Here is a 25515-nt window from a genome sequence, read left to right on the forward strand (position 1 = left end):
CTAGAAGCTGAGGGTCATCCTGTGAAGTTGAATGATGGGATATATTGTACAAATAAAAGTACTATTCTCCTTCACACAGCACCTATCTATAAAATCCACAACCACCAACTTGGGTGGTTTTAAAAGGGGATTAAACAAATTCATAGATGATAACGCTATCAATGGTTACTAGTCATGATGGCTACTTATTATCTTCAGCATCGGAGGCAGTATCTCTATACCAGTTCTTCTCATATACTTATCTTGTGTTTCCCCCACCAACACTTGTAGGTTGTGAAATCTCTATTTTATTATATGCCGATTATATGGTCCTTAGTTCACTTACACAAGTCCATCAGCGACATGTGCTAAAAATGTTTAGCTCTATATGCAAGAGAGAACCCCTAACTGTGAACAACAAGAAAACCAAAATGGATGGGAAAGTGATTAACAACAGATCTAATCAGCATATGTGGACAATGGATGGATTTCTCATCAGGTGACTAGTTTCAGATATGGCTATCCAGTTCCATGAACACTTTTTTTTTTTTTTAGAAAAGGCACAATACATTTACAAAGCTGACAGCTTCCAAATCTCCATAGGCAATCTTAACGTTCGCTTGGGCCAGGGAAGGAAATTTGGTTGCTCCTGTCTATTTCATGAAAAGATATTGCCTAAATGCAATCCTATGCATATTTAGACAGAAAAATATGGCTCCCAGGGTCCCTACAACCCTATGGCTGGCTGGAGATTGCACCCTTAGTGGCTGAAACCCACCTTTGTAATGACCCTACACATGAATGATAAAAGAGTTGCCCAGTTCTAACAGGACATACCATTGTGCAAAAGAGCTTGTGTTTTGGATGCATATTGGAGAACAAAAAGTTGAGATTAAGCTATTCAGGATTCCTGGCCAATTTGCCAGACTCAAGCGGTGACAGAATCAAAAAAAAAAAAAAAAAAGGCAAGGGCAGGTAAGAACTTTCAGCAATGTATGAAATTATGTAGTGGGCTCACAAGATGATCCTTATTATGAGATTTGGGGTGTCATAAGCATGTCCCTATTTTCATCTATGTACCTCATTGGTTACCAAGCTCTGTACCTCATTGGCTACCAAGGTACATGCTGAAGTGGGACTGCCCCCCCATTAGTTATAAACTGCACATTGCAATAATCATTTATTTGGTTGAACTTCAAAATACTGCACAAATACCAGCTATCCAGATGTATCTGTTAGAACAAAGCATCAAATGTACATTAGATTCAGTAGTATGAGGATGTATCATCTTTGTGTGAGCTTCTCTTAGAAACTTTGATTGCTGCTCACTGAATTTGACCCTGTTAAGAAACTAATCATACATAGGATATATTTTAGAAGCACTCAAAAGCATATAAGGATGCCTGTTTTTCATCCTGATACTATTTGACTAATGCAACATGAGTTGCAGTGATATTTTGTTGAATTAATCTTTCCTCCTCCGAGAATGGCCTCACCAAAATTGTGTTTTCAAAGTATACACATACTTCGTGCGTTATATTTTTGTTCTATAAGATGCTAGAAATAGAGTCCTTATGGGAATGTTTAGGGATGACAGATCCAAGCAGGATTATTTATTTTCTGGTTGGTGTTGATAAATATGTTACATATAAGACAGTTTTTGTATGTGGTTCCAGATAAGAAACTAGAGACAAATCTGTTAATCTGTTGCTATACTCTGATAAGATGATCATTTGATACAGAGCTGTCTTGTCAAGAATAATGATAAAGTGTTTTTTTAAAAAAAAAAAATCTATTGTCTAATTTGCCCTGAATTTGTTGAGCTGAATTTCATTTGAATTTCATTTTTTCTGTGTTAAGTTTTCCTTTTTGCAATGACCTTTGGTTTCAGCAAATAAAATATTGACTGACTGACTGACTTGACTGACTGATTGACTGAGCTCTACTTGAATGTGAAAGAGAACTATTGATTACTCCCAGAAAACAATCTAATTCAGCTTAGCCATGACTAATGGAAAATGGAAGTCAGCATTTCCACAGATTTGTCCAGCCTTGCTTGTGGAATGATAGAAGGAAGGAACAGAGTGACTTTTCATTCCAGCCACAATAGCTAATAGAACCAAAATATTAAATGATTTTTTAAAAAACTATCTGTTTACGACCAGACTTCATTCCACAAAGCCAGGAAATTGGAAGCTAAGGATGATGCCTTAACAGATGTGTCTGTGATCATTTTTGTGAACCGCCCAGAGAGCTCCGGCTATTGGGTGGTATAGAAATGTAATAAATAAATAAATAAATAAATAAATAAATCAGTAATGATGGTGTGCAATGTAATAAATTGAGCTTCCTTATGACGTAACTTCCATGCACCCAAACTTTTCTTTGGTCTTTCAGTGCTTGAGTCCAGCAAATATGCCCTGCATTGTCCTGCTCCTGTCTTGTCTTATAAGAGACATACTAATATTCCTAGAGGAATCTTGAATGTGCACAAGATAACTGCCAGCAGTTGTTGCCAAACTTGCCTTAGGCTTTAATGGGAAATCTTAATAACTTTTGAACCTCTACTCAGAACTTTACCAAACCAATGAAAGATTATCTTCCTCGACAGGCCTGAATAATATATAATATGCCTGTCCAAAAATTGGAGTTAAAAGGGTAAACTTGTCAGTTTTTAGCACTTTTTAACTTGCTGTAACTGTGGTAATTTTGATTAGATCTGTTTGAAATTTGGCACCTTCATAGGCCTCATCAAGCAGATTATGGATGCAAAATTTCACTTTATTAGCTCAACAGCACTGTCTCCAAGTGGATGGCTCCTAGAGCCATCAATCTGAAGGTGTAGTGCAGCTATTCCATCTTTTTTCCCTTAAACGGTTTTCTGCAGTCAGAAAAAAGACAGAAGAAATAGTAAGAAAACATGAGAGGAAGACAGCATTGCATGCACCCTCTGTTAAAAGCTGTGATTGAGGCAGGGGATAGTGTGATAAAGGCCTCATCTAGCAGCCCCCCAACTGTCATTAGAATTTTGATGCTTATAATGGATTTTTTTCCCTTTTTTTCTTTTTGCAATTCACCGTACCTACTGTGCCCCTTTAATAGCAACAGCCTAAGTGAAAATACATCTCTGGCATAGGTTGTGATGGGTCTCATCCCCTGCCTCAAAGGACTAATCCAACTGAATATATCCCGCTGGGAGATTAAATCTGTTCTTCATTTTCCCCTCAGTTCCTGGCTGGCCCTCATCCTCCTATTGTTGGGTCTCCTGCAATGCGTATCCTTTTTAAAGTTTATGGGATTGATCCTCTGCAGGTGATCAGATTTTGTGTATGTGAAAGACAGAGTGCATGCTGCACCTTGCTTAGAACATGGGCAGCTGAAAAGCCTGGACTTGTCCTCCAGACTGCGGTTCACATTATACAATGCTAGGTGAGTCATAATGCACCCTGAGAAATGAGCCAAAGCAGCTGGTTGAAGTCCCAATAGCTGGGTTAGTCTAATGAATATCCCCCTCCATTTCACTGGGAGAGTCCTGTCGCTGCTCCATGGGACGGGGGCACTGCCTTTTGCCCCAGGCCACATTTATTCCATAATTCACTCCTATTTACTTTTAAGCGTTGCTTCTTTCTTTCTTGGCACATCATTAGCTCGCCTTTTGAACAGTTTTCTGGTCCGTTGCCCATAATTCATTTCTAAAAAGAAAGCTGCCATGGGCCACTGTGAAGCCATACAGTGTGTCCTGGAAGCCTTGCAACTTACTCCTGAATGTGTGCGTGACACACTGCGGTTCCTCACTAGAGAGGGGGAGGCACTTTGTACATGCTCAAAGTACTCATGTATTGCAAGACCTAAACTTGGCGCTGAAAATGGATTCCCGGGCCAGGTCCTGAGCTCTCAGGAGAAGATGCCACTGCTCCTCAATCAATGCCCCTTCTTGTTTGTGAGGTTTTGATCAGGTTCCTGGCCTGCAGTGAGAGTCAGGCAGCCTCAGACCCCTGTTTACCCTTCAGTTAATAAATGAACAGGACTCAGCACAACTTTCCAAACGTGCAGAAGCTTTGAGTGATTCTGGCTCCAGGAACTCTGCATACCGTCAGTGTGTGTGTGTGTGTGTGTGTGTGTGTGTGTGTGTGGAGAGTGAGTGAGTGAGATAGCAAGGCAAAAGCTCAGAGAGTTATACATTCTTCCTGCGGTGAGGGGCATTCACTGAGCTACCCCTCCCACCACCACCACCACAGGTGGAGTGGGCAGGCACTTGGCTGTGAAACTGGAGCAAGCTGGTTCGAGTTTGCACTTTAGCTCCTGGTGGGAAGGGAGCCTGGCCGGCATTCTCCTCTCCTCGGTGCAGAGCTGCTCACCCACCCACAAGGATGTCTCGGTGGCTCTGGCTCCTCGGGAGAGCCCTGCTCTTGGCGAGGGTGGCTGCCTCTGTGAGCTTCCACCATCACCGCTATGAAGAACTGGTGCAAACCCTGTTCAACGTGAAGGCCTCGTGCCCTTATATTACCAGGCTGTACAGCATTGGACGCAGCGTCCAGGGCCGCCACCTCTATGTGCTAGAGTTCAGCGACTATCCTGGCATCCATGAGCTCCGTAAGTCTGCCTGCGGGTGTAGCCCTTTCCTACTTTTGCTTCTTTTTGCACTGCCCACCCATGCTGAGTTCAAGAGCACTGGGGGTTCAGTACTACCCTGGCTTCAAAACCAGCAAGCCCTGTGCCCGGCAAAGACCATGCAGTCCCATGGCACTCCTTGCAGGGAAAGTAGAAATGTTTGTGAGGTCGAGGGAGGAGGGACTGTACAGTATGTAGCCAACAGGTCAGTTGACAGGTACTTGCCATGGGGACTTGGCAGGCATTTCTTTTTTTTTAACTTGCTGAGTGCTTTCTCTTGTCCTCTTGACACTGGGCACAATGTTGCTCCATTGTACACCTGAGGAGGTGTTGAGGCTGAGAAGTGACTGAAGAAGTATCTAAGGTCTATGGCTGAGGTAAAAATTTAAACCCAGCTCCCTGGGGTTCAAGTGCAGCTCTCCCTGGGGTTCAAGTCCATTACATTGATTCTAGAAAGGATAGCAGCCCAATGGAGGGAACTGGAGAGAGGTTTATGAACCTTGGTTGGTGAAGGAAACCTTCAGTGGTCTTTCCTCTCACTGGAAGCTCCGTAGCTTTTCCTGCTGTTTTGGTAAAGCCTGTCTCTGGAATAAGTAGGCATGGGGCAGACTGCATGAGACTGATGCTGACGATACAAAAAGGGAAGGGCTGATTGGCACCAGAATTGTACTTAAGAGGCAAGAATGCAAAAATCTGACATCATCTCCTGAGGCTTTTCTCTGTGTAATTCTTCCACCTGAGGTGAGACCTAGACAGGAGAGGGTGTTTTCAGTAATGGCATCCTGGTTATGGAATTGTCTCCCAAAGAGATGCGCTACCATTGAGGTGCCAGGCAAAAACATCTTTATTTAACCAGGCGTTTAAACTGTTTTTAGGTGATCAAGGAGCTGCCTATACCTCTGTCTTTTGTGTTTATTGTTTTGTTCACTGCCTAAAAATCTAATATGATAAAGGGCGGTATATACACATTTTAAATAACTAAATAAGAAAGCATTCCTCCCAAGTGCTTGGAGCAGCGTTTTCCCTGCACAACACTCCTGCAAGGTAGATTACGCTAAGAGGCAATAAGCTTCATCCTGAACTTGGATCTCAACCTCTGCTTCCTACCTCCAAGCTCAGCACTCTAGCCATTGTACTAAGTGCACTACATTGTGCCACAGGGCCACCTGGTTAGACAGATGTTGGGGACTCAAGGAGAGCAACACGGAATTGCAGGAGGAGGGGGAGGGAAAGAAGAGGCTGACTCCTGATGCACACTTGAGCAAGGGGTGTCGTCGGGAAGCATGAGGGGCGCCTTTGAGCTTGCTGTGTTTGCTTTGGGGCTGGCACTCTTGCTGTACGCACGCTGCCCTTCCACTTTTGCCATGTCCCCTTTAGGAGTCTTTTCATCGTGCCATGGCTGTGGGACTGAGTGGAACGAGTCCTGTCGGGGTACAAAGGAGTTTTCATACTCCTGCACCCTGGAGGGGGCTTGTAGAGCTGAAGGGGCCACCCTATGGGGGAAGCAGTTTTAGAGGAAAGAATTTGAGGCCAGGCCAAGATGAAGGATTGATTTGATTTTGCGGTTTAGTTTAAAACCCCTTGAGGCTTTTGAAGTCAGGAATGTGATGTATCAGTGAGAGGAGCTGAAGGAACAGGGGAAGGGAGCCCCTGGCTGTACAAACTAAGGGAGTAAAGATCTCGACCTTGTGGATCTGAATGGATCCTCTCATCCATCCTGTATCACCAAAAAGGTCCATCCACCCACCCCACCCCAAATTCACCCCTCTCCCACATAGGCCACTGCTTCTTGCAGCTCAGGTGGAGCGCAGATTCCTCAACATTATCTCACACTGCTGCCACAATTCTCTGTGGGGGTCAAAGCCCCTGACTCTGGGATACTTTCAGTCAGCGGTAGACAAGCTGGTGCCCTCCAGATATTTTGGACTGCAATTCCCATAATCCATAGATTATTAGCTATGTTAACTGGGGCTGATGGAAGTTGTCATCCAAAATATCTGGAGGGCACTGGATTGCCTACCCCTGCATTAGATGGTGGGACATGTAGTCCAGAGGAGACATGGCCTCACAGGCAGGGTGAGGCTTTACAGCAACTCAATCAGGCACAGCTTTCCTTGAATCATCACAGAACGTGCATGGGAAGCGTAGGTCATCCCAGCTCCCTCCTGATTTGTGTTTTCAGAGAGCCACCCCACTGTATGGTGTTCTGGCTGCTCTGTTCCAATGTCAGCAAATCCCTCCCTTTCTCAGTGGAGCCAGAGTTCAAGTACGTGGCAAACATGCATGGGAATGAGGTGCTGGGCCGGGAACTGTTGCTGCAGCTCGCCGAGTTCCTGTGTGAGGAGTATCGGCGCGGCAATCAACGCATCACACAGCTCATCCACGAGACACGCATTCACCTCTTGCCCTCAATGAACCCTGATGGATATGAGGTGGCAGCTGCCCAGGTACCAGGCAAGCATCCCTTTCTTATCTTTGTAACCATGGTGATGGGAAAAGTTTGTGCTAGGGAAGCGAAGAGAGGAGCACTGAGGGAGGAAATATATGTTCGATTGAGTCATGGAGGCAAGGTCTAAGTCAGACTTTAAGCTCCATCCAACGAGCATTTGACTGCATGCTCGTTACTGGACACTCACGGATTACTCACATGACGTCGTCTGCCTCTCGCGTGTCTTCCACCCCTTCTGGCCTTAGTTGCACTGCAAACAAACAAACAACAACAAACAAAAACAGAGAAAGTCCAGTTGCTGCTCTGTCCTACCGGACTGAATGGGACTAATTACTTTCTGTTTTCAGGAAGCGACGTTGGAGCAGCGACAGAGAAGGGACGGTAGCCACATGTTTGACCTAGATGTGAAGGGGCTTTTTATTAGCCATGATAGCTGAATGGAACATCCATGTTAAGAGGCAGTAAACCTCTTAGTACCAGATACTTGGGACCAATACAGGATCTAGCCATCACTTTTATTGCTTGTGATCTTCCAGAGGCACCTGACTTGCCCCTGTGTTAGAGACAGAATGAGCAGATCTCTGTCTGAGCAGGACAACTATTTTATACAATAACGGTTTTGCTAGATCAGAAGAAGCTCCACCTGTACCACCATTCTGTCTCTAACAGTAGCAAGATAAGTCCCTCTGGAAGATCACAAGTAGGTACACATCAATGACATGTGGGTTCGTCTTTGTCCCTCGCCTCTCTTTTTCTATCCTGCTCTCTATCCCATGTATGTATCAGTATGTCGCAGGTACATCCTCACCTGGTTGAGTCTCTTGGAAAGGTTCTTATCCTTCCTACTCTTATAAGCCCACCCCTTATGCCAGACTAGTCCAACCCTCATGGCACAATAACAGCCAAACATCTAGCACTGGGCCTTTCCCTTAACAGATCCGATTTTTGGTTTTCTTCTAGTGACTGGCAACCAAAATCAGATTAATATGTTGTCAGGATTGGGGACAGGTTTGCCATCAGCATCTTTGCAGAGGCTTCTCGAGAGGCCGTGTGAACAGTTGTGAAGCTCCATCACACCGGGAGTTAACACGCTCCCTACCTCCGCTTCTCCACCCGTGTTTTTGTTCCTCAGTTACTTCTTTCAAGAGAGGAAGTACAGAACGAGCACAAGGCCCATTGAGTCCACTGTTCTAACGGTGCTGCTTCTCCTGCACACAGCAGGAGAGAGCAGCAATTCCATGTTTAAAAATACATTGGACTTAACCAGGGTTTTTTTGAGTAGCGCAAGGAAGGCCAGAAGGGGTGGAAGGCACACAGGAGGCAGGCAATGTCATGTGAGGGACCTGAGCAAACTCCATGAGTGCCCAGTAATGAGCATGCAATAAAACACTCGACAGATGGAGCTTTCAGAGTCAGATGAGGAAGTGTGTGAAGTGGTGGGGGAAAGGCCAGAATGTCAGAGCAGAGATCAGACATCGGGTCAAGAGGGAGGAGGAGCTTCAGGAACTAAGGCATTCTACAAGGTTGGGCCATCACAAGACGTCTGTAGGGGAAGATCCTTCTTGAGGGCAGTTCTGGAAACGCCTCTCAACTTCCATATGGCAGACTGGCGCCAGATTTGCTGCAACCTCTCTCCTAACAGTGGCAAATCTATCAAAGAGATCTTCAGGTAATCTATTTAGTATTGTGTCAGCTTAATCAGGGATGATAGCGCTAGGTTGCCATAGGATGACAAAGTCTCTAACCTGAATTGCTGTTAGCTGTTTGGCCACCTTGAGGCCCAGTGTTGGGCAAAAGGTGGGATTCAAATCATCATCATCATCATCATCTTGATTGATTCACAAAAGAAAGGCTATTTACTTAGAGATTAACTTCTTTGTTTGGCTACAAATGTGCTGGGAGGGTTCAGCATTTGACAGTTACTTAGAAAGAATGGCTTATTTAACAATCCTGAATTTGTGCCCAAATGCTGGTATCTACACCAGAGCTTCAAGAACAAGGCCCCAGAACTATGGCTCTGGCTGTTCTGTTGATTTATTTCCATTCCACTGGAATGTTGAACTTATGGTGAAACCCATGTGCATTTCAAAGCTCTGCGTTTCACCACTGGCAGTCGGTAGTCCCTGGTCCTTTAATGCCAAAGTAGAGACCATACTGAGCAGGGCCTGGGACACCCCTTGGTAAAGTCTGCAGCCAATTCAACTTCCTGTTTAATTGCACTGGAGACACAGATTGGTCACACAGCTGTTCTCATAACAGTTCCTTTATGGGAGATCCCCATAAAGGGAAGAAACAAATAATATAATGCAAGCTGGCCGCAAGATTCCCTGACCACAAAATATGGGGATTTGAATCAATGTTGCTGTTTTTTTGTGCATTGTGAGCTGCTTTGAGTGGGGAAGCAGCATATTTATTTGAAAATATTCTCTATAAATATTCCCATTAAATTCTAATCTAATTTAAATGAGGGTTGGCTGCTGACAATTCTAAATGGTACCAGATGACCCTGCTCAGTAAATACTTGCTATCTGTACTTAGCACCCCAAAATCCAGAACTTTCTCAAGAGATCTCTCTATTCTTGTGTTTTCTGAAGAAATCATCTCCCCGTCTCAAGTAATGAGTTAGGTTTTGGTGTGCCCTCAGTCAGTCCTAGAGCTCATATGTGAATTCATTCATTCTCTCTTTAGAGCCAAGGTGGTGTAGGGTACCTCACTGGGAGAAACAACGCCAATGGAGTTGACCTTAACCGTAACTTTCCCGACCTCAACACCATGATGTACTACAATGAGAAACAGGGTGGACGCAACCACCACATCCCCTTGCCAGACAACTGGAAAAGTCAGGTAACAAGGCCCTGTCTGGCTGAACAAGCTTCACAAAAACAGCACCTTGTTGAGGGCACCCACCGGCTCAACCTTCCTGGGCTGTGGCCCTTCAGGCTTTCCTCTTCATGGTTGTATTCTTCTTCCCTCTCCTCACCTCTCGCTTTAGTCCCAATTTAGGAGTGGATGTGCTGTTTCAGTGTATCCAATCCATTGATGCAGAACACAGGGTGCTTCAGCTTATGTTTCACCTTGCCCACCTACCCTGTCCAGGTGGCCTGTAGGGACCAGTGAGGGCTGTGCAGTCCGTGTGGTTGGCTTCTTTCAGTGATGCAGGAGCTAACGTTTTCTCCCTTTCTTCCTCACACTTGCTATGCTCTTGGTTTTTTACTGAGACCCAATAATCTACATATTCAGAAAGGCATGTGCCTCAGTATTCTCAGGGCTGTACCACTTCAGAATGCAGGTAGGGGAATCAAAAATTTGAGCATCTTCTTATGTAAACAAAAAACAAACAAAAAAACCTCCTCTAGCCTGGAGCCAACACAAGGCATTCTTGAGCAAATATTCGGGACCCAGCAGGCACACCACTGCTGACACTAGGCATGGTATATGCCAGACAGGAGAAGTTAGAAGCTCCAGGCCTGCACAGCTGTAGTTTCTCCTGCTATTTTATTTCCCCAAGAATTCAATACCTGTGGCCAACCACTGCCTAGTAAAGCAGGGAACAGGCCTCTGCAGGGATACCACTGAGGGAACTTTGCTGAGAGCCTCCTCAAACTTGGATTTGGCCATGAACATATGGAGGAAAAGGCTATGCTAAAGCCCTTCTCCCTGCTAATTTGTTATTTATTTAATGATTTATATCCCGCACTTCTAATTCTTACATATTACTCAAGGCAGCTTACAATAATTAGGGTGACCATATGAAAAGGAGGACAGGATTCCTGTATCTTTAACAGTTGAAATGAAAAGGGAATTTCAGCAGATGTCATTTGTATGCAGCACCTGGTGAAATTCCCTCTTCATCACAACAGTTAAAGATACAGGAGCCCTGTCCTCTTTTTCATATGGCCAGCCTAAATAATTTATGCCACAATACTGAAATATAGTAAGAATAACAAGAACATAACAAAGGTAGGCATGGATAAAACATCATCTTCCAGTGAAGCCCAGCAGATTCAAAGCCTGCCTCTTTTTTCTTTTTTTTTAAAAAGAGTATTCACAAAGCAGTGGAAGGTAGTCAGAAAGGAGACCATCTGAACTTCATAGGGTTGGCCTACAGTTCCACAGTGGTGTGGCCACTTGAGGAAGGACTATTTCTAGTCCCCACTAACTGTTCTTCTCCCATAGGTGAGTTACAGAGTAGGCCTTCTCCTCTTTATCTTAATGAACAGGCAGGCTGGTATGGGAGGAGGCAGTCTCTAAGGTAGGGTGACCAACTGTCAGGATTTACCCGGATTTGTCCTGGTTTTTGTTCTTTCCATAGTGTCAGGGGGGATTTTCTATAATTTTCAATAATGTCCTGGAATGACACACCTTCCCCTTTAAGGCTGCCATTAGCATGGCAGGAGGGAGTGACATGCTTTCTTGAGGCACATCATTCCCCCACCCCGAGCTCCAATTGAGGTCTTAAAGGGGAACGTGGGTCATTCGTGGACATTATAGAAAAGGCCCCAATTGGAGTGGATGGTGGTGGTGCAGAATGAAATCCTTTCCCCTCCTCCACTCCAATCGGGTTCTTTAAGGTGGTGGGGGAATAACGTACTTTCTGCAGGACTCAGAAAGCTGCTTCCCCACACACACACTAGGTGTCCTCTTTTTTGGTTTCCCAAATATGGTCACCCTACTCTAAGGTATCCTCGACCCAAGCCACTTCGGGCTTTAAAGGAATTGTGCACCAGAAACAAACTGGTAACCAGGGTGGTGTAACATGGTCCCATAAAAAGGCACCCAACGACATGCATGATAGCCTTCCAAAGCCAGGAAACTTTTTTGGTGGGCGAGGTGCATTTCTGATTCTGCATTCTGAAGTGGTGAAGATTCAGGATGGCTGTGCTGTTGTGTTTGTGCCAAACTGGGAACACTGGAAATCCAGATGTGTTTCTGGCCTGGGCTCTTCTTCTGCTTCTTTTCCTTCCCAGGTAGAACCAGAGACTTTGGCTGTAATTCAGTGGATGAAGAGCTACAATTTTGTCCTCTCAGCCAATCTCCATGGTGGAGCCGTCGTTGCCAATTACCCCTATGACAAATCCCATGAGCAGAGAATCCGGGGCATCTTGCGTGTAACCAGCACCCCCACCCCTGATGACACCCTCTTCAAGAAGGTTAGAGGTGGCAAAGCTAAACGATGAGATGTATAGCATGGACACACCCAGATGGATTAGATTTGGGTGTACCCAAACTGATGAGCACACAGAATAAGAGAACTCATTTGGGGAGATCTAGAAGTGGAAGGATCTCTTCATCATTAGATGTTGCTTGTCTCCTCCACCTAAGCTGAGCTAGAGCCTTAAGCCCAAGTCTTAAGAGCATTAGAGGATGCTCTTCTCCATATACTTTTGCCAGGGAAGTTTGTTATGTTGTGACAAGGGAGAGAGCCTTCTCTGTGGCTTGGGAATACCCTCTCTTCAGGAGTTCAACAGGCATTGATATTACTAGCAATTTAGTGCAAGATAAGACTGACTTATTTGGTCAATTTCTAGATGGCAACCATCTATTGCAACACAACCAACAGAGTCATAGCACCTTAAAGATGAACGAATTTATTCTGACATAAACTTTCATGGACTAGTCCAGATGAAGACTCTTTGTTTTGTGCTCAGGCAATTTAATGCTGGTTTACAGTTTTAGTCTGTTCTGGGTTTTTTAGCTGCTCTCATATTTTTTTATGATGTTTTATTGTATATTATGTTTTCAGCATGATTAATTTTATTCATGCCTTATACACTGTCCTGATATCTTTGGATGAAGGGTGACCTAAAATAATTTTTAAGACAGAATAACAATAAATAAACAGGTTGTGCAAACAGGAGAGAGCCCAGGAGGCAGATTTAGTTTTATATTTATTTAAAATAATGTATATTCCACTGTTCGTCCTTAAGTAGATTAGAGCGTCATACACTGAAAACAGAGATGAAAAAAGGCCATCATGGGTAGTATCCTATGTTAGTCTTACTTTGAGTAGACCTGTGAAAATGAATGAAACTTAAGATAGTCATGATTAAGCCCCCATTCATTTCAATGGGTTTACTCTACTTAAGACTAACATTGGATATTACCCCATACTTGACATTCAGGAAAAAAAAATCATGCAGTATAGCTCCATTTCAGAATGGAGGTAGGAAAATCACATGCTTGAAATCCTCCCATGTTAAAAGCAAAGCAAAGCAACAGTTTACAGGCAGTATCCAACACTGCCACTCTGCTTGCTCAACTGATGTAGCATGAGCGTAAGCAACCTCTAGTGCAACACAAATAGTGTCTGCTGGTGTAACAGGATTTGTGGGGAAAACTCTTGTGCCTGCAAATGCTGTTGACATCGCACTAGAGGTCACTTATACAAGCACTACATCAGTCATGTAAGTGGAACAGCCGCACTGGATACTGCCCATAGAAAATGAATATTTTATGGAAATCAAAAGTTGAAGTATATTAACATAACTCTAATAGTGCACAGAAATTCTTACACTGTAATAGTTATGGTACGGTATTTTACTGTGTCCAAGATTTTCTTTGTTTTCTCCCTGCAGTACTGGAGTGTACCCCAGTATATGCTGGGGTGGGTATTCTTAATGGGGGGCAGGGGAACACAGTTTTGATGTTGCAAAGGATGATAACTACTACTCCCCCCCACACACACACACACTGTTCACAATTAAATGAATTTGGATCTGGACCCTGCTTGCACCCTTTATTGTGGGTGAAATTGAGCAGCTAGGAATGTATGACCTGCATGGCATTTTCTTTGCAGCTGGCCAAGGGCTATTCATATGCCCATGGATGGATGCACCGGGGCACGAGCTGTGGGGATATCTTTCCTGATGGCATCACCAATGGGGCGTCCTGGTATTCACTCACCAAGGGTAAGGCCAATGGACCCAGAAAAAGAGGCACATTTTGGAAGCAAGGATTGAAAATGGTCCATGCAGGGTGGCCACTTATGAATTGCCAAAAAATGGGAAAAAGGAAAGACATCACCAAAAAAAAAAAAAAGGACAAAAGAGGACACCAATTTGCATATGCTAATATATTTATAGATTCAAATATAGAAACAATTACTATAATTCAAATAGAAATACAGTATATCTCACCATAGTGCAGAAGATCAGGTGACCTGCGTGCCTGCCTGTTCAGTTTGCTGTCCAAGTGCTGGGCAACCGTTCTTATGGTGAGCTGTCTTTAGACTAGTGCTGTGCCGAAAATTTTGGCAATCCTCTTTCAATTTGATAGAAAATAAATTGTTTTCAAGAAGAAATTCAAAGTAGACAAAATTTCAGAGAAATTCTCATGGGTTTGGTTCAGTGTTCTTGTGCTTACCTTACTGATGAGATGATGATGGTGATAATATATTTATTTCTTACCCACCTCTTTCTCTGGAAGAGGAAGCCATGAGAACCCTGTTCCTTAATTTTCGTAGGTTTGTGTCTGCCGTAAGCCACTATAGTAAGTGGATCTGAGGTCTTAGTCATAAAAAAAAGACCCTGGAACCAGAAGTCCGTCCTTCCCTACTATGTGGGGCTGCCCTTGAAGAAAGTCCAGAAGCTGCAATTGGTGTGAAATCTGACAGCAAGGCTGCTGATGGAAGCCTGGTCAAATGACTATATTACTGGCTCCAATGTCAGTGGGGCTGTGAATCCGCTCCGGGTTTCAGTCAGAACTCTAAAGGAACTATCCAAGGTGCCTTTCACTTTGGATAGCTCTTTGCGAAGCACCTTGGATAGCTTCTTTAGAGTTCTGACTGAAACTTGGAGAGGATTTATTAACCCGCTGACATCAGAGCCACCAGCTTCTACTGACAAGTACTTTATCAGCTGAACTGGCTCTCAGTTTGTTTCTGGGCCCAATCCAAGGTGTCAGCCTTGCTTTCAAAATCCTAAGATTATTATTTATTTATTTATTTATTTATTGCATTTATACCCCGCCTTCTTTCCTCCAAGGAACCCAAGGCGGCATACATAATTCTCCTCCTCTCCATTTTAGCCTTGCAACAACAACCGTGTGAGATAGGCTGAGCTGAGAGTCTGTGACTGGCCCAAGGTCACCCAGTGGGTTTCCATGGCTGAGTGGGGACTAGAACGCAGATCTCCTGACTCACAGTCCAACACTTTAGCCACTACACACTGATTTCTGATTGCCTCCTCTCATGTCCAACCTATCCAGATATCGGGGTCCTCAGGAGAGGGCTTTTTGCATGTCTCTCTGCCTAGTTGAAAGAGATACATGATCAGGAGTTCTCGTCAGAAACACTGAGATAACAAAATTCTCTGACCCAGGAAGTTGGGCTTGGAGTGCATTCAGATGGCAAGTGACAAGTGTTTTGTCTGAATGCATTTTATCTGGTCCTGCCTGATGTTTTTCGTGTTGTTCAATTTCTTAGGTTTCTGCTGTTTTAGTGCTGGCGCTGCATGATTTTTGCCATCTGTTTTATTGTTTAGCTTGTTTTATTGCTTTTGTTTGTTTGTACGCCATTCTGAGGACCCCATTTGGGTAGTGGATGTGGGGTAGAAGTGATTTGATATAACAAATAAATATCCTCAACCCTCTTCTTCACAGGGATGCAGGACTTCAATTACCTGTTCACCAACTGCTTTGATATTACCCTCGAACTGAGCTGCAACAAATTCCCACCACAGGAGGAACTGGAGTATGAGTGGCTGGCAAACCGTGAGGCACTTATTGCTTACATAGAGGAGGTAACGGACCTTCTAGGATGTCACCCTGTCCCATATCTCTACTGGCCTTTGGCAAGTGTCTCAGCATGGGCCTCATCTCTGTCGCATGCTTCTAAGAAGCTGCCATACAGAGCCAGATCATTGGTTCTCTGATTGGGCATGGCTCTTCAGGGTTTCAGACAGGGATCTTTCACAACCCTACCTGGAGATAACAGGGATTGAACCTGGGACCTTCCACACACAAACATGTGCTCTATTACTGTGCTATGGCTCATCACTTGGAGGAGGGGAGATGCCCTACTCCAGAGCTAGGAAAGCCCACCAACTGCTTTCTAGATTGCTAACCAGTGTAGACTCCTGCCTTTCTCTCCCCAGGTGCCAAGGTCTCAGTCCAAGGATGAAGAAACTCAGGCTTCTTGGGGTCCCAATCCAGCCCCTCTGGGGCTTCCCTAGATGACCACGCCTCCTTTCCCCTTTCCCCACCCCTTTCGCTGACCTCTGTTCATTTTGTGGTTTCAAGGGGGGGTGTTTCTGTCATTTTTCCCCATCCTAAAACGTTGAGGTACCTCTCCTAAGGCTTTGTTACTGAAAGTATATCCTTTAAGCTAAAATGTGCTGGTATTTTTTGGCCCCAACTCTATTGTCTTCAGTCCTGAGCACCACTGGAATGCAGCCTCAGTAGCTTTTCCTAAATAGAATTTGGCCCTTGTGCTGATAGAGGTTCAACACCTTTGCCCCAATCCTATGGCCATTCACTGTTTCTGTTCTGCAGGTTCACCAGGGCATCAAAGGCCTGGTGTCAGATGAGAACAACAACAAACTCACAGGTGCTATCATTTCCGTCGAAGGAATCAGCCATGATATCACTTCAGGTTGGTATCCAGCTTGACCTAGACCAGAACTATTTTCTTAACTAATCCTTAAATCACTTCTCTGTTATTTTCATTTCCTACATTTGTAATATGTACAGGAAAATCTTCACTGGCTAGAATGTATATTTGCTCTCCTCTGCTTTCTGTACAGCTCTCCTCTGCTTTCAATAGTGCATTTACTATAAGAACATTAATACAAGTGATTCTTTCTAGACTAAGAAGGATTCTGAGAGTCCCTTGTGAAATTTTCTCAATTCCTTATGATCATATCCCTTATTCTGTGGTTATAGAAGCCTAACCATAACCATAGGCTTTTACTATGCAAATGCTCTGCTGCATTCACAGAATTTTACAAGAAGTCCAGTGATCTTCCACTTCTAACCCTCCCATATTTTCCCACTTCTTCCTTCTTTTTTCTTACAAGAACAAAATTGACTAAGGCAAAGATAACGTCGAAGCACAATGCCTTTTGAGTGTTAGTGCTAAGAGCCCTCTGTATAGCAACACCTGCAGTCACAAGTTAGGAAGTGTTCATGTCTGTAGGTTTGTGATGTTCCAGATAGCCAAAAGTACCATTCCAAAGGGAATATCTGATATGTCAGGAGTGGGCCACTGGACTCTGAGATTTTTTTAAAAAATTCCTTATGATGTGGGATTTCCCCCACCCCATCTTCTGCTGAGGTATCAATGATTGCCATAAGTAGAGATGGAACATTAGACGGAACAATTTTTCTTTGGAGAATCCCAGTGTACCTGTTTGCTTTCATATTCATTGTCTAACTGATCACATTTAGATCTTCTCAAAGGTCACATTGGCTTGTGACTTGTGAGTTCTGTGCAACCTGCAAACACACGGTCCAGCTTGGCACTGAGATTTGTTTATTCAGCCTGTCCCGAGTGCAATCTTCTCCAATCCGGTGTCCTCCAGATGGCTATCCTGCCTGGTAATGTTGGAAGTTGTAGTCCCGCACATCTGAGGGGCAGCAGGTTGGCGAAGGCTGCCTTAATACATTTGACATGAGCCTTATTCAGGGATTCAGCCTGAGCATGTAAGGGTGTGTATGCGTCAGCCCTGCACCCTCTGTTCCCAACCATCACACATTCAGCTTAAAAGGTTGGAAGAGGGATTCTAAGCGTGTATTTCTCCCTGATGGCCTCCACACAACTGGAAACCCTGCGTCATCAGCTGAACATGCAGAGAATCTCACTTCAGAACTTTGTGTCGTCAGGAGTGGAGGGGGTGGAGCAGTTGCAAAGGGGGGCATTTGGGGCAGGACTGGAGTTTGCACCCCCAGCCCCCTACACACTTTCTGCCCTTGGGTGTTCCGGCCCAACACCTGAATTGGGTGGTGGTTTCCTTGGAATCGTCTCCTCGTGCCACTCTGTCGACCAATACAGCAGAGGTGCTGAGTGTGTGGGGTAGAATGCTTTAGTTCAGGGGGTTGGTCTGGTTGCTCTTTAACCGTTCTGCAAGTGTACAATTGTATGACCCTTGTTCTCTGAGCTGGCACAGAGCAGGTCGTAAGATTCAGCTGGGTTCATAGTGGAAGAGTGTTAATGGGTGGATCTGTTATTCCACACTCCCATTAGAAGAGCAATCAGGAGGACCAGCTGAGGACCTAGTTCTGGCCAGAGCTTTCTCCTTTTCTGGACTTCCTGCCTCTGGGGTTGAGGCCAGGCCAGGCAGGCTGCTATGATGGCTGCTCTTGCTGTACCCTCTGTATCTTTTCAGCATCTCGTTCTCTCTTGTAGGTGAACAGGGTGACTATTTCCGGCTGCTCTTGCCTGGTACTTATGCAGTTACTGCATCAGCAGATGGATATCAGTCCCAGACTGTGACGGTGGTTGTAGGCCCAGCTGCGCCTTCAGTGGTGAGTGTTGTAACAAGGCTGAAGGCACTAGGTTTCCCCAAGTTGGGCGTGAAGGGATTTTAGGGGCAGCAGGGGTGGGGGAAAGGGAAGGAACTGCCTCCTCCCACAGAGACTTGCATTCTGGAATCATGATGAGTGGAAATGTGGAAATATTGGGGAAATGGGAAACATTTGCCCAGCCGAGATGGAGAAGTGTACCTCCTCTTCCAGACTGGAAGGGAGGAAATCTCACATCAGAACCCCTCCTATGTCTCTCTTAACTAGTACCACACTCAATTCACTAGATACACAGTAGATCCAAGAATGGTTAATCTATAGGTGGCACTTCAGGTAAGGAGCATCTCTATGTTCCTGGTAGCCCACTAGAGCAGCCTTCCACAACCTGACACCCTCCAGCTGTGTTAGACTACAACCCCTATCACTAGGTCCTGTGTTAGCTTGGGATGATGGGACTTGTAGTGAGAAAGCATCAAGTTGGGGAAGGCTGTGTCTTGGCTGGAAAAACAATACAGCTTTTACTCCTCAGGCTGTGCTAGCTAGGGGTGGTGTCAGCATGTAGCATTCTTGCATATCTGCTGGGGCCTCAGTGCCCTTTCCATGGGCCCCCTTAAAATAAAAGGTCTGGCCCAGCACTCCAAACAGTGTGAGGTGGCTCAGCCAACAACCATTTAAATTTCCCCCAACACTGTTGCATTATGGGAAATAAAAATGGCAGCTAGACCCAACTGCCTGGCACTGATTGGAGCGTTCCTTGGAACTCTGTTGCTGCTGTCCACCCACCGCTAGGTGTACTCAGGGCTTCCTCAAAGCCAGAGTTGGCCTGGTTCTACTATTGCCTGTCCAAAGTTATAAAATGGGTCTGGCCTCTTTTATTGGTCCGGCCTCTTGTTGAGTGAAAGTTATTCAGCCCTTTTAAGTATACCAAACTCTTAATCTCAGTTCTAAATCTGTAATTTTGTAGAACTAAAATAGCAAAGTGCCTGTCAAGAGTCCATCAGGCTGCTCTGAAAAATTATATTTGGAGGGAGGGATATAAATCTGTATAGATAGAATCTCACAGAACGTAAATCTGTTGCCCTTCTTTCTGATGGAAAGTTGGAGAATCACTCTATGCTCTCCCTCATCCTTTGCACTGCTGTTTATTTCTCCCCAGGACCTTGTGTAATAGAGTTGTGTTTTATCTAAGCAGCTATATTCCATAGAAAAGAAGGGGAGTCTGACAAGTCTCCATCTTTGGCAGTGGTGAAATGTGGGGGTGGGTGCTCTTTGTTCTGAGGTAATAGAATAATTATCTGTCTGTGTTGCTGTGCCCATTTGTGACTTGGGACTGGGATGGGCTTGGACTTTAAACCTTTGTAGGTGGCCGGCATCCCTTGTTAGCCCTAGTGATCTCTGTCACCAAACTGTACTGTTCTGGCTCACATAAATAAACAAATGTTCAAGAGGCATTAATTCTTTGTGCTGGCAAAGCAAAGTCAACCTAACACTCCCTCCAGGACCGCCTACCCTATCACCAAGTGGCTGTACACAGCATGCCAACCTCTTGGGCCTCAAGGCCCCATTCTGCCACCCACACAGCTCAGAGCCTCCTATGACTCTCTAGCCTTCCCAGTTCTCTCTGTCAGCTTCTGATCTTCCCCAGCTTTCTGCTTAGCCCCACCCCATGTCATTTTGCTCTCAGAGACAGAAGGCTGCCAGATTTTCAGGAATGTTTTTAATCTATTTTTGACGATTTACTGAGAAGCTTTACTGCCAGGGAAACCCTCTTTCTGACAGAAGAGGGGGATGTGGTGTGGGGGTGTGAGGCAGTGCCATGACCCAGAACTCGGCTGAGCCATCTGCTGGGGAAAGAGAGACAAACAGTTATTGCTGGCTTGCTGGATGCCTAGCAGAGGCCTTCCTGTTCCATATCAAAGCCTAAATCAAGGGTCCCCAACCTATATAAATGTTTGGAATTTTGAGGGAGCATCGTGGGCACTCTTCCAAAATGGCCACCATTGCGACAGGGGAGACTTGCCTATTTTTAAAATGGCTGCCATGATGGGCATGGCGGGTCACAAAATACTCATTTTTCTGAGAGCAAACTGGTACGACTAGATTTTACCCAGAAATCTAGGTACAAACAGAGATTGGCTGTCAGCTCATGCTTTGCAATATGCCAGCCTCCCAGGGGAGGATTTTTTTTTTAAAAGGGTAGTGTCCATGGGGGTCTACAAAATTATTATTATTTTAAAATGAACCTTGCTGAGGCTTTGTTAGAGGTCAGACATTGTCACCTGAGGCAAACAACTTTCTTATGCTTCCATCTTTTGAATCATACATTTTGGAAGGGGCCGTAACTCAGTGGTAGAGCACCTGCTGGGAATACAGAAGATCCCCGGATTCCATCCCTGGCATCTCCAAGTAGGGCTGGCAAAGACTTCTGCCTGAAAACGTGGAAAGCTGCTGCCAGTCAGTGTTGACAATACTGGGCTAGATGGAACAATAGTCTGACTGAGTAAAAGGCAGCTTCCTTCGTTCGTATATATGCTCCTATACATTTGTGTGTGAGTCACTGGCTGTGTCTGTGCACAGCAATGCACAACTGACTCTCATTCTCTGCTGTGTTTCATCAGTCAGTTGCATGCTGTACATGCAACATCCCCTCCTCTCAATCCATACTTGCTCAGGTAAGCATTGCATCAATGCCTGTGATCTGAATAGTATCAGCAGTGAGTTGTTCCTCTTTAAATTGGCAATTTTTTCCACGGGAGGGTTTATTCTCTGATAATTCTGGAGTTAATCAAGTAACATCCATATCTCTGATCCAATGGACTAAAGTACGAAGGGTGACATATTGGGATGTCTTTATATTGGATGTAGTTGAGTGGTCTTCTCTCTTCCAGGTGGGCTTCCAGCTCAGACAGAACAATTTGGACAACGCTCCTGCACGGAAGGCTTCTGACAAAGGGCCCACCAATAAAGCTCTGCATAAGAAGGTTGTGCCGCGAGCTGCCCAATGGGAGACGCTGCGGTGAAGATAGAGCTCAGATAGATGAAAGCTGACAGAGTCATGTCTAGCATGAGAAGTCAACAATGCTGGCAGATGAACGTTCTAAGAGGCACCCACGCCTCTCTCAAGCCTCGCAAACATGAAATGAGCCTAGACCTCACTGTTTATTAAATGTCTAATATTTAACTCCAGTGCAGACTGAAAGCTCTTTCAGAAGGAGGGCAGCCATTCATGCTTTTAGCCCTGTGGTCTCCTGACCAGTTTAAAGCTTCTCACTCACCTTTCTTTGGGTGGGATACCTTGTCTGTTATCTTATTTTCACCTGCAGCCTGCTACCATTGATACATGACCACAATGTAGTTGGAATAGGTGGGAAACACCTTGTATACTCTGTACGTGTGTTTGTGTGTGTGTGCATGTGTGATTCTGGGTGCCGATGTAAAATTGATGCATGAAATCTGGCACTAGCCTATTATCTGTTAATGGATGGAGATCATGTTCTTGCGCCTTGTTCCCAGTTTGGATGTGGTATAGAAGTGCTTCCCCACCCCCACCACCTGTTCATGTTTGTTTCTTACTTTGTTCCAGGCCTTCCAAAATGCTGCTGCCCAACAAGTGTTCACCTGAACATTTTTATGGTCTTGAACTGTAACTGTGCTGTGTTTCCTTATTAGGCGAGCCCCTCGGCCCGAACCAATAACTGTTGCTTTTGTATAGGATGTGCTGAGGTTTCAGTTCTAGCCATATGTACTGGGAAGTCAATCCCACTGACTGACTTCCAAGAAAACATGTTTAGGATCAGGTTGTCAGGCATCTTTTAAAGCTGAATGTTGAGCCATGAGTTCCTGAATGTGAAATGTAAGCAAAGGGTGAAGACAGGCATCAAATTTGTAGAGCACTGGAGGTAATTTAGAAGCCCCCTAACCACAATTAGTCCAAATATACATTGGGGCTGTTTGCATGTAATGTAAAGTCATCATGTTAATGGAATGCACCAGCCGTCATTTTGAATATGCAAGTGGTGGTGAGTTCAAAGCTTGCGGTTTCATGGGAACCTGGCGTCGTGGTTTGTTTGAGGGGGTAGACAACCTTCCAATAAACCATAGCTTGTTTGAGGGTTGTCTACTCCCTCAAACAATCCCCGACACCAGGTTTGCATGTCACAACAAACCACAGCAAGCAAGGGTGCCCACAGGCATTATGCAGGAAGTGTACCCAGCATGACACGATACCCACTGTGGCTAATTTAAGCCACAGGGGGCTCCTGTGTCATGTGGACCTGATCATTTTCTCCTTTGGAGTGACTAATGTGAAGAAACCCATTCTATGAAGAAACCTATAGTGGAAATTGAATGGGGAAGAGCCATTTGTGGCTAATTCTGTTAGGCTACCATTTGTAATGACACTAACATACGCCCATCCACAAACTGCAAAGCAGGTTGGCATTTATTTTTTTAAATCCTTGGGGGTTTGGCTGTCATCGCTTTTTAAAAGATGGATGAATGCATAAGAAATAAAGGTTGGTTGTTCAATCTGAAGCATGGAAGAATTGGATCACACTGACAAATGAAACACAATTCAATCATGCTCATATGCATGATTGTCATGCAAACTACAAACCCAGGCTCATACTATGGCTAAAGACCCCACTGTGACCATGGTTCAAATGTTCATTCTTTCCCTACCTGAGTTGTTCTGAATCTAAGCTTTCCATTAGGATCCCTTTTGCTTCAGTCTTTTCTTGAAATGTCTTTCTCTAAGACTCCATTATCCTGAGTCATCCATTTTAAAAAGGTACTTGCTGAGTACAGTGGCCCTGACACAGCTTTCTCCTCCTGTTTACCAAGTTACATCTTCTGCCATTTTTCTTTGTGGAAGAAGAAGAAAAAAATTCTTGTTTAAGACATAGGTTATAAGAATATTATAATGACAATGATATCAAAAAGATAACAGTTTAGATACTAATATCATAATCATTATATAAGAATTAAAAATACTAAGTGTTTAAAACAATTAAAAATATAGTGCTTGAAGCAAATTCACTGAAAGTTGGTCTGTAATTCTGACAACAGACCACATTTCTTCATATGGCTGCTGCTACTGCAAATAATATCACAATGCACACTTTTACTATTTATGGATTACTGTGCTTTGACAGGAGGTCAGGTTTGGTGGGAGGGCATTTGTGCATCAGTCTGAGGCTGTTTAATACTGGTTTGAAAATTCTTTTTCCATTATTTTCATGCAAGTGGCAAGAAAGGAGGTAAAGGAGAAATCCTTCAGTTTCTACCCCACAAATTATTTTTATGTGCCTTGGTTTGCAATAATGCAATAATACTATGCATGGCTGTAAATGCCCTTCTTATATCAACGATAACTTTGGTAACAATGCTGCTGCTTGACAGTATGCAGAAAGTCAGTGAGATCTTTTAATATTAAGCAGAATCTCATGCAGACAGCAGGAGGTGAGGCAGGAACCATGAATGTCTTTGCTTTCCAGAAACTGAGAATGCTTGCAGTCAGACGGCTTCTGGAATCAAAAAACATTGTGGAGCTACTCTGCCTTTTCCTCCTTAATGGATTGGTTGTAGAAAGAAAATGGTGGAAGAAGCGGTGGGAAGACACAGGGGAATTAAAAGTAGAAGACGATGAAGGCTGAACCCTCCATAAATTTCTGTGAATGAGGAATCATAAAAGCCTCATCCCCAAGCATCCAGAGATTTTAAACAGCAGTCTTGTGCTCCTACCTAGCATCAGAATGAGAAAGTATATGTTGCCCTCTTCTGGCCACTAGAGAGCATGGTCATGGGCAAAAGTTTTAACTGGATGCTTTAAAGCTAACCAATTGTGTGAATGAACTTTTGGGGGTGGGGAATCCAGCTTGTTGTTGGGATAGCTTTCACTAAAAAATAATAATCCCAGAGAACAAAAAATAATAAGAAAAACCCTGGGGCATTCCCTTAGTATTCTGAATTGTCGGCATCAACTCTACTATATTGTCTCAAGTGAGGACAGTAATGAAGTCACTCAGATGTGAGGCACCCGTTCCCAGCAATTTCATACATCAAAGAGCCTTTTCACTCCTGTTGCTACTCCTCATCTTTTACAAATTACCTTCAAGTTCTCAAAGGATCTTCCCAACAATCAATCCTGGAACTTGTTTCAGAAACTGTCTAAAAAAATCATCTGCCCATGTGGTTGATTCCACCTTTTGATAGCAGAAATGCCCTCTTTGTTTCTTCAGAGATCTTTGTGTTTTATTGTTCTTTGCCCCTAACTGCAGTCAATACACAATGCATATACTGTGTATTGACTATATATATTGATGCTAATAGGCATTCAACATTTTGTGTGATCAGTGTAGAATATGTATTACAGAGCAGCCTCCCCTGTCCAGGTGCCCTCCAGATGTTTTGAACATCAACTCACACCAGCCCTAGCCAGCATGGCCAATGGTCAGGAATGCACGGTTGTTGTAGTCCAAAACATCTGGAGGGCACCAGATTGGAGAAGGCTGTTAGAGAGGCTTTGCAGGCCTATTATATCTGAAGATGGGTCAAAGAATCTTGGAGATTGCTGATGCAAAGGATTTTTGTGTTACAATCCCTTGCCTTGCTTTGTGCTACAGTTATGTTTTAATAGTTTCAAAGAAATAAGAACATGTATAAATATTTACAACAGGCACACACTGTACAGAACTGTATAACCGATGTCCTTAGTAAAAGAAGCAACATGGTTTGTTCCCACAATAAATTGTATCTCTGTCTGCAGAACACCCTTTCTCACATAACCACTCCAGTTATATTATTCATAATATAATATAGAGCTGAGAAAATAATGTTCACACTATACCACACACAATTACCTATTGGGGAAGTGTGAGAAGAGCTACTTATCTGGGAGCAACATCTCATAAAGTAATTATTCTTAAAAGTCAGTGGAAGAAATGGCATTGGTCTTTGCAGCCCGTTCTGCTACATTTCCCCAGTGCATAGTAGAAGAAAAGAGGAAAAGGGCGCAATCC

At 44.2% G+C, this 25515-nt stretch overlaps 1 protein-coding gene across 1 annotated transcript; it reads left to right on the top strand.

The window, feature by feature from the left end:
• Positions 1–4085: 4085 nt before the first annotated feature.
• CPN1 (carboxypeptidase N subunit 1) lies at positions 4086–23627 on the top strand. The gene is made up of 9 exons (XM_063132464.1): positions 4086–4572; positions 6841–7037; positions 9728–9883; positions 12007–12189; positions 13836–13947; positions 15638–15777; positions 16529–16628; positions 18381–18499; positions 21385–23627. The coding sequence occupies exons 1-9, from the start codon at positions 4350–4352 to the stop codon at positions 21514–21516; spliced, it is 1362 nt and encodes a 453-aa protein (XP_062988534.1). The 5' UTR covers positions 4086–4349; the 3' UTR covers positions 21517–23627.
• The last annotated feature ends 1888 nt before the right edge of the window (positions 23628–25515 follow it).

The sequence above is a fragment of the Elgaria multicarinata genome, chromosome 8, assembly GCF_023053635.1.
Source record: "Elgaria multicarinata webbii isolate HBS135686 ecotype San Diego chromosome 8, rElgMul1.1.pri, whole genome shotgun sequence".
Lineage (NCBI taxonomy): Eukaryota > Metazoa > Chordata > Lepidosauria > Squamata > Anguidae > Elgaria > Elgaria multicarinata.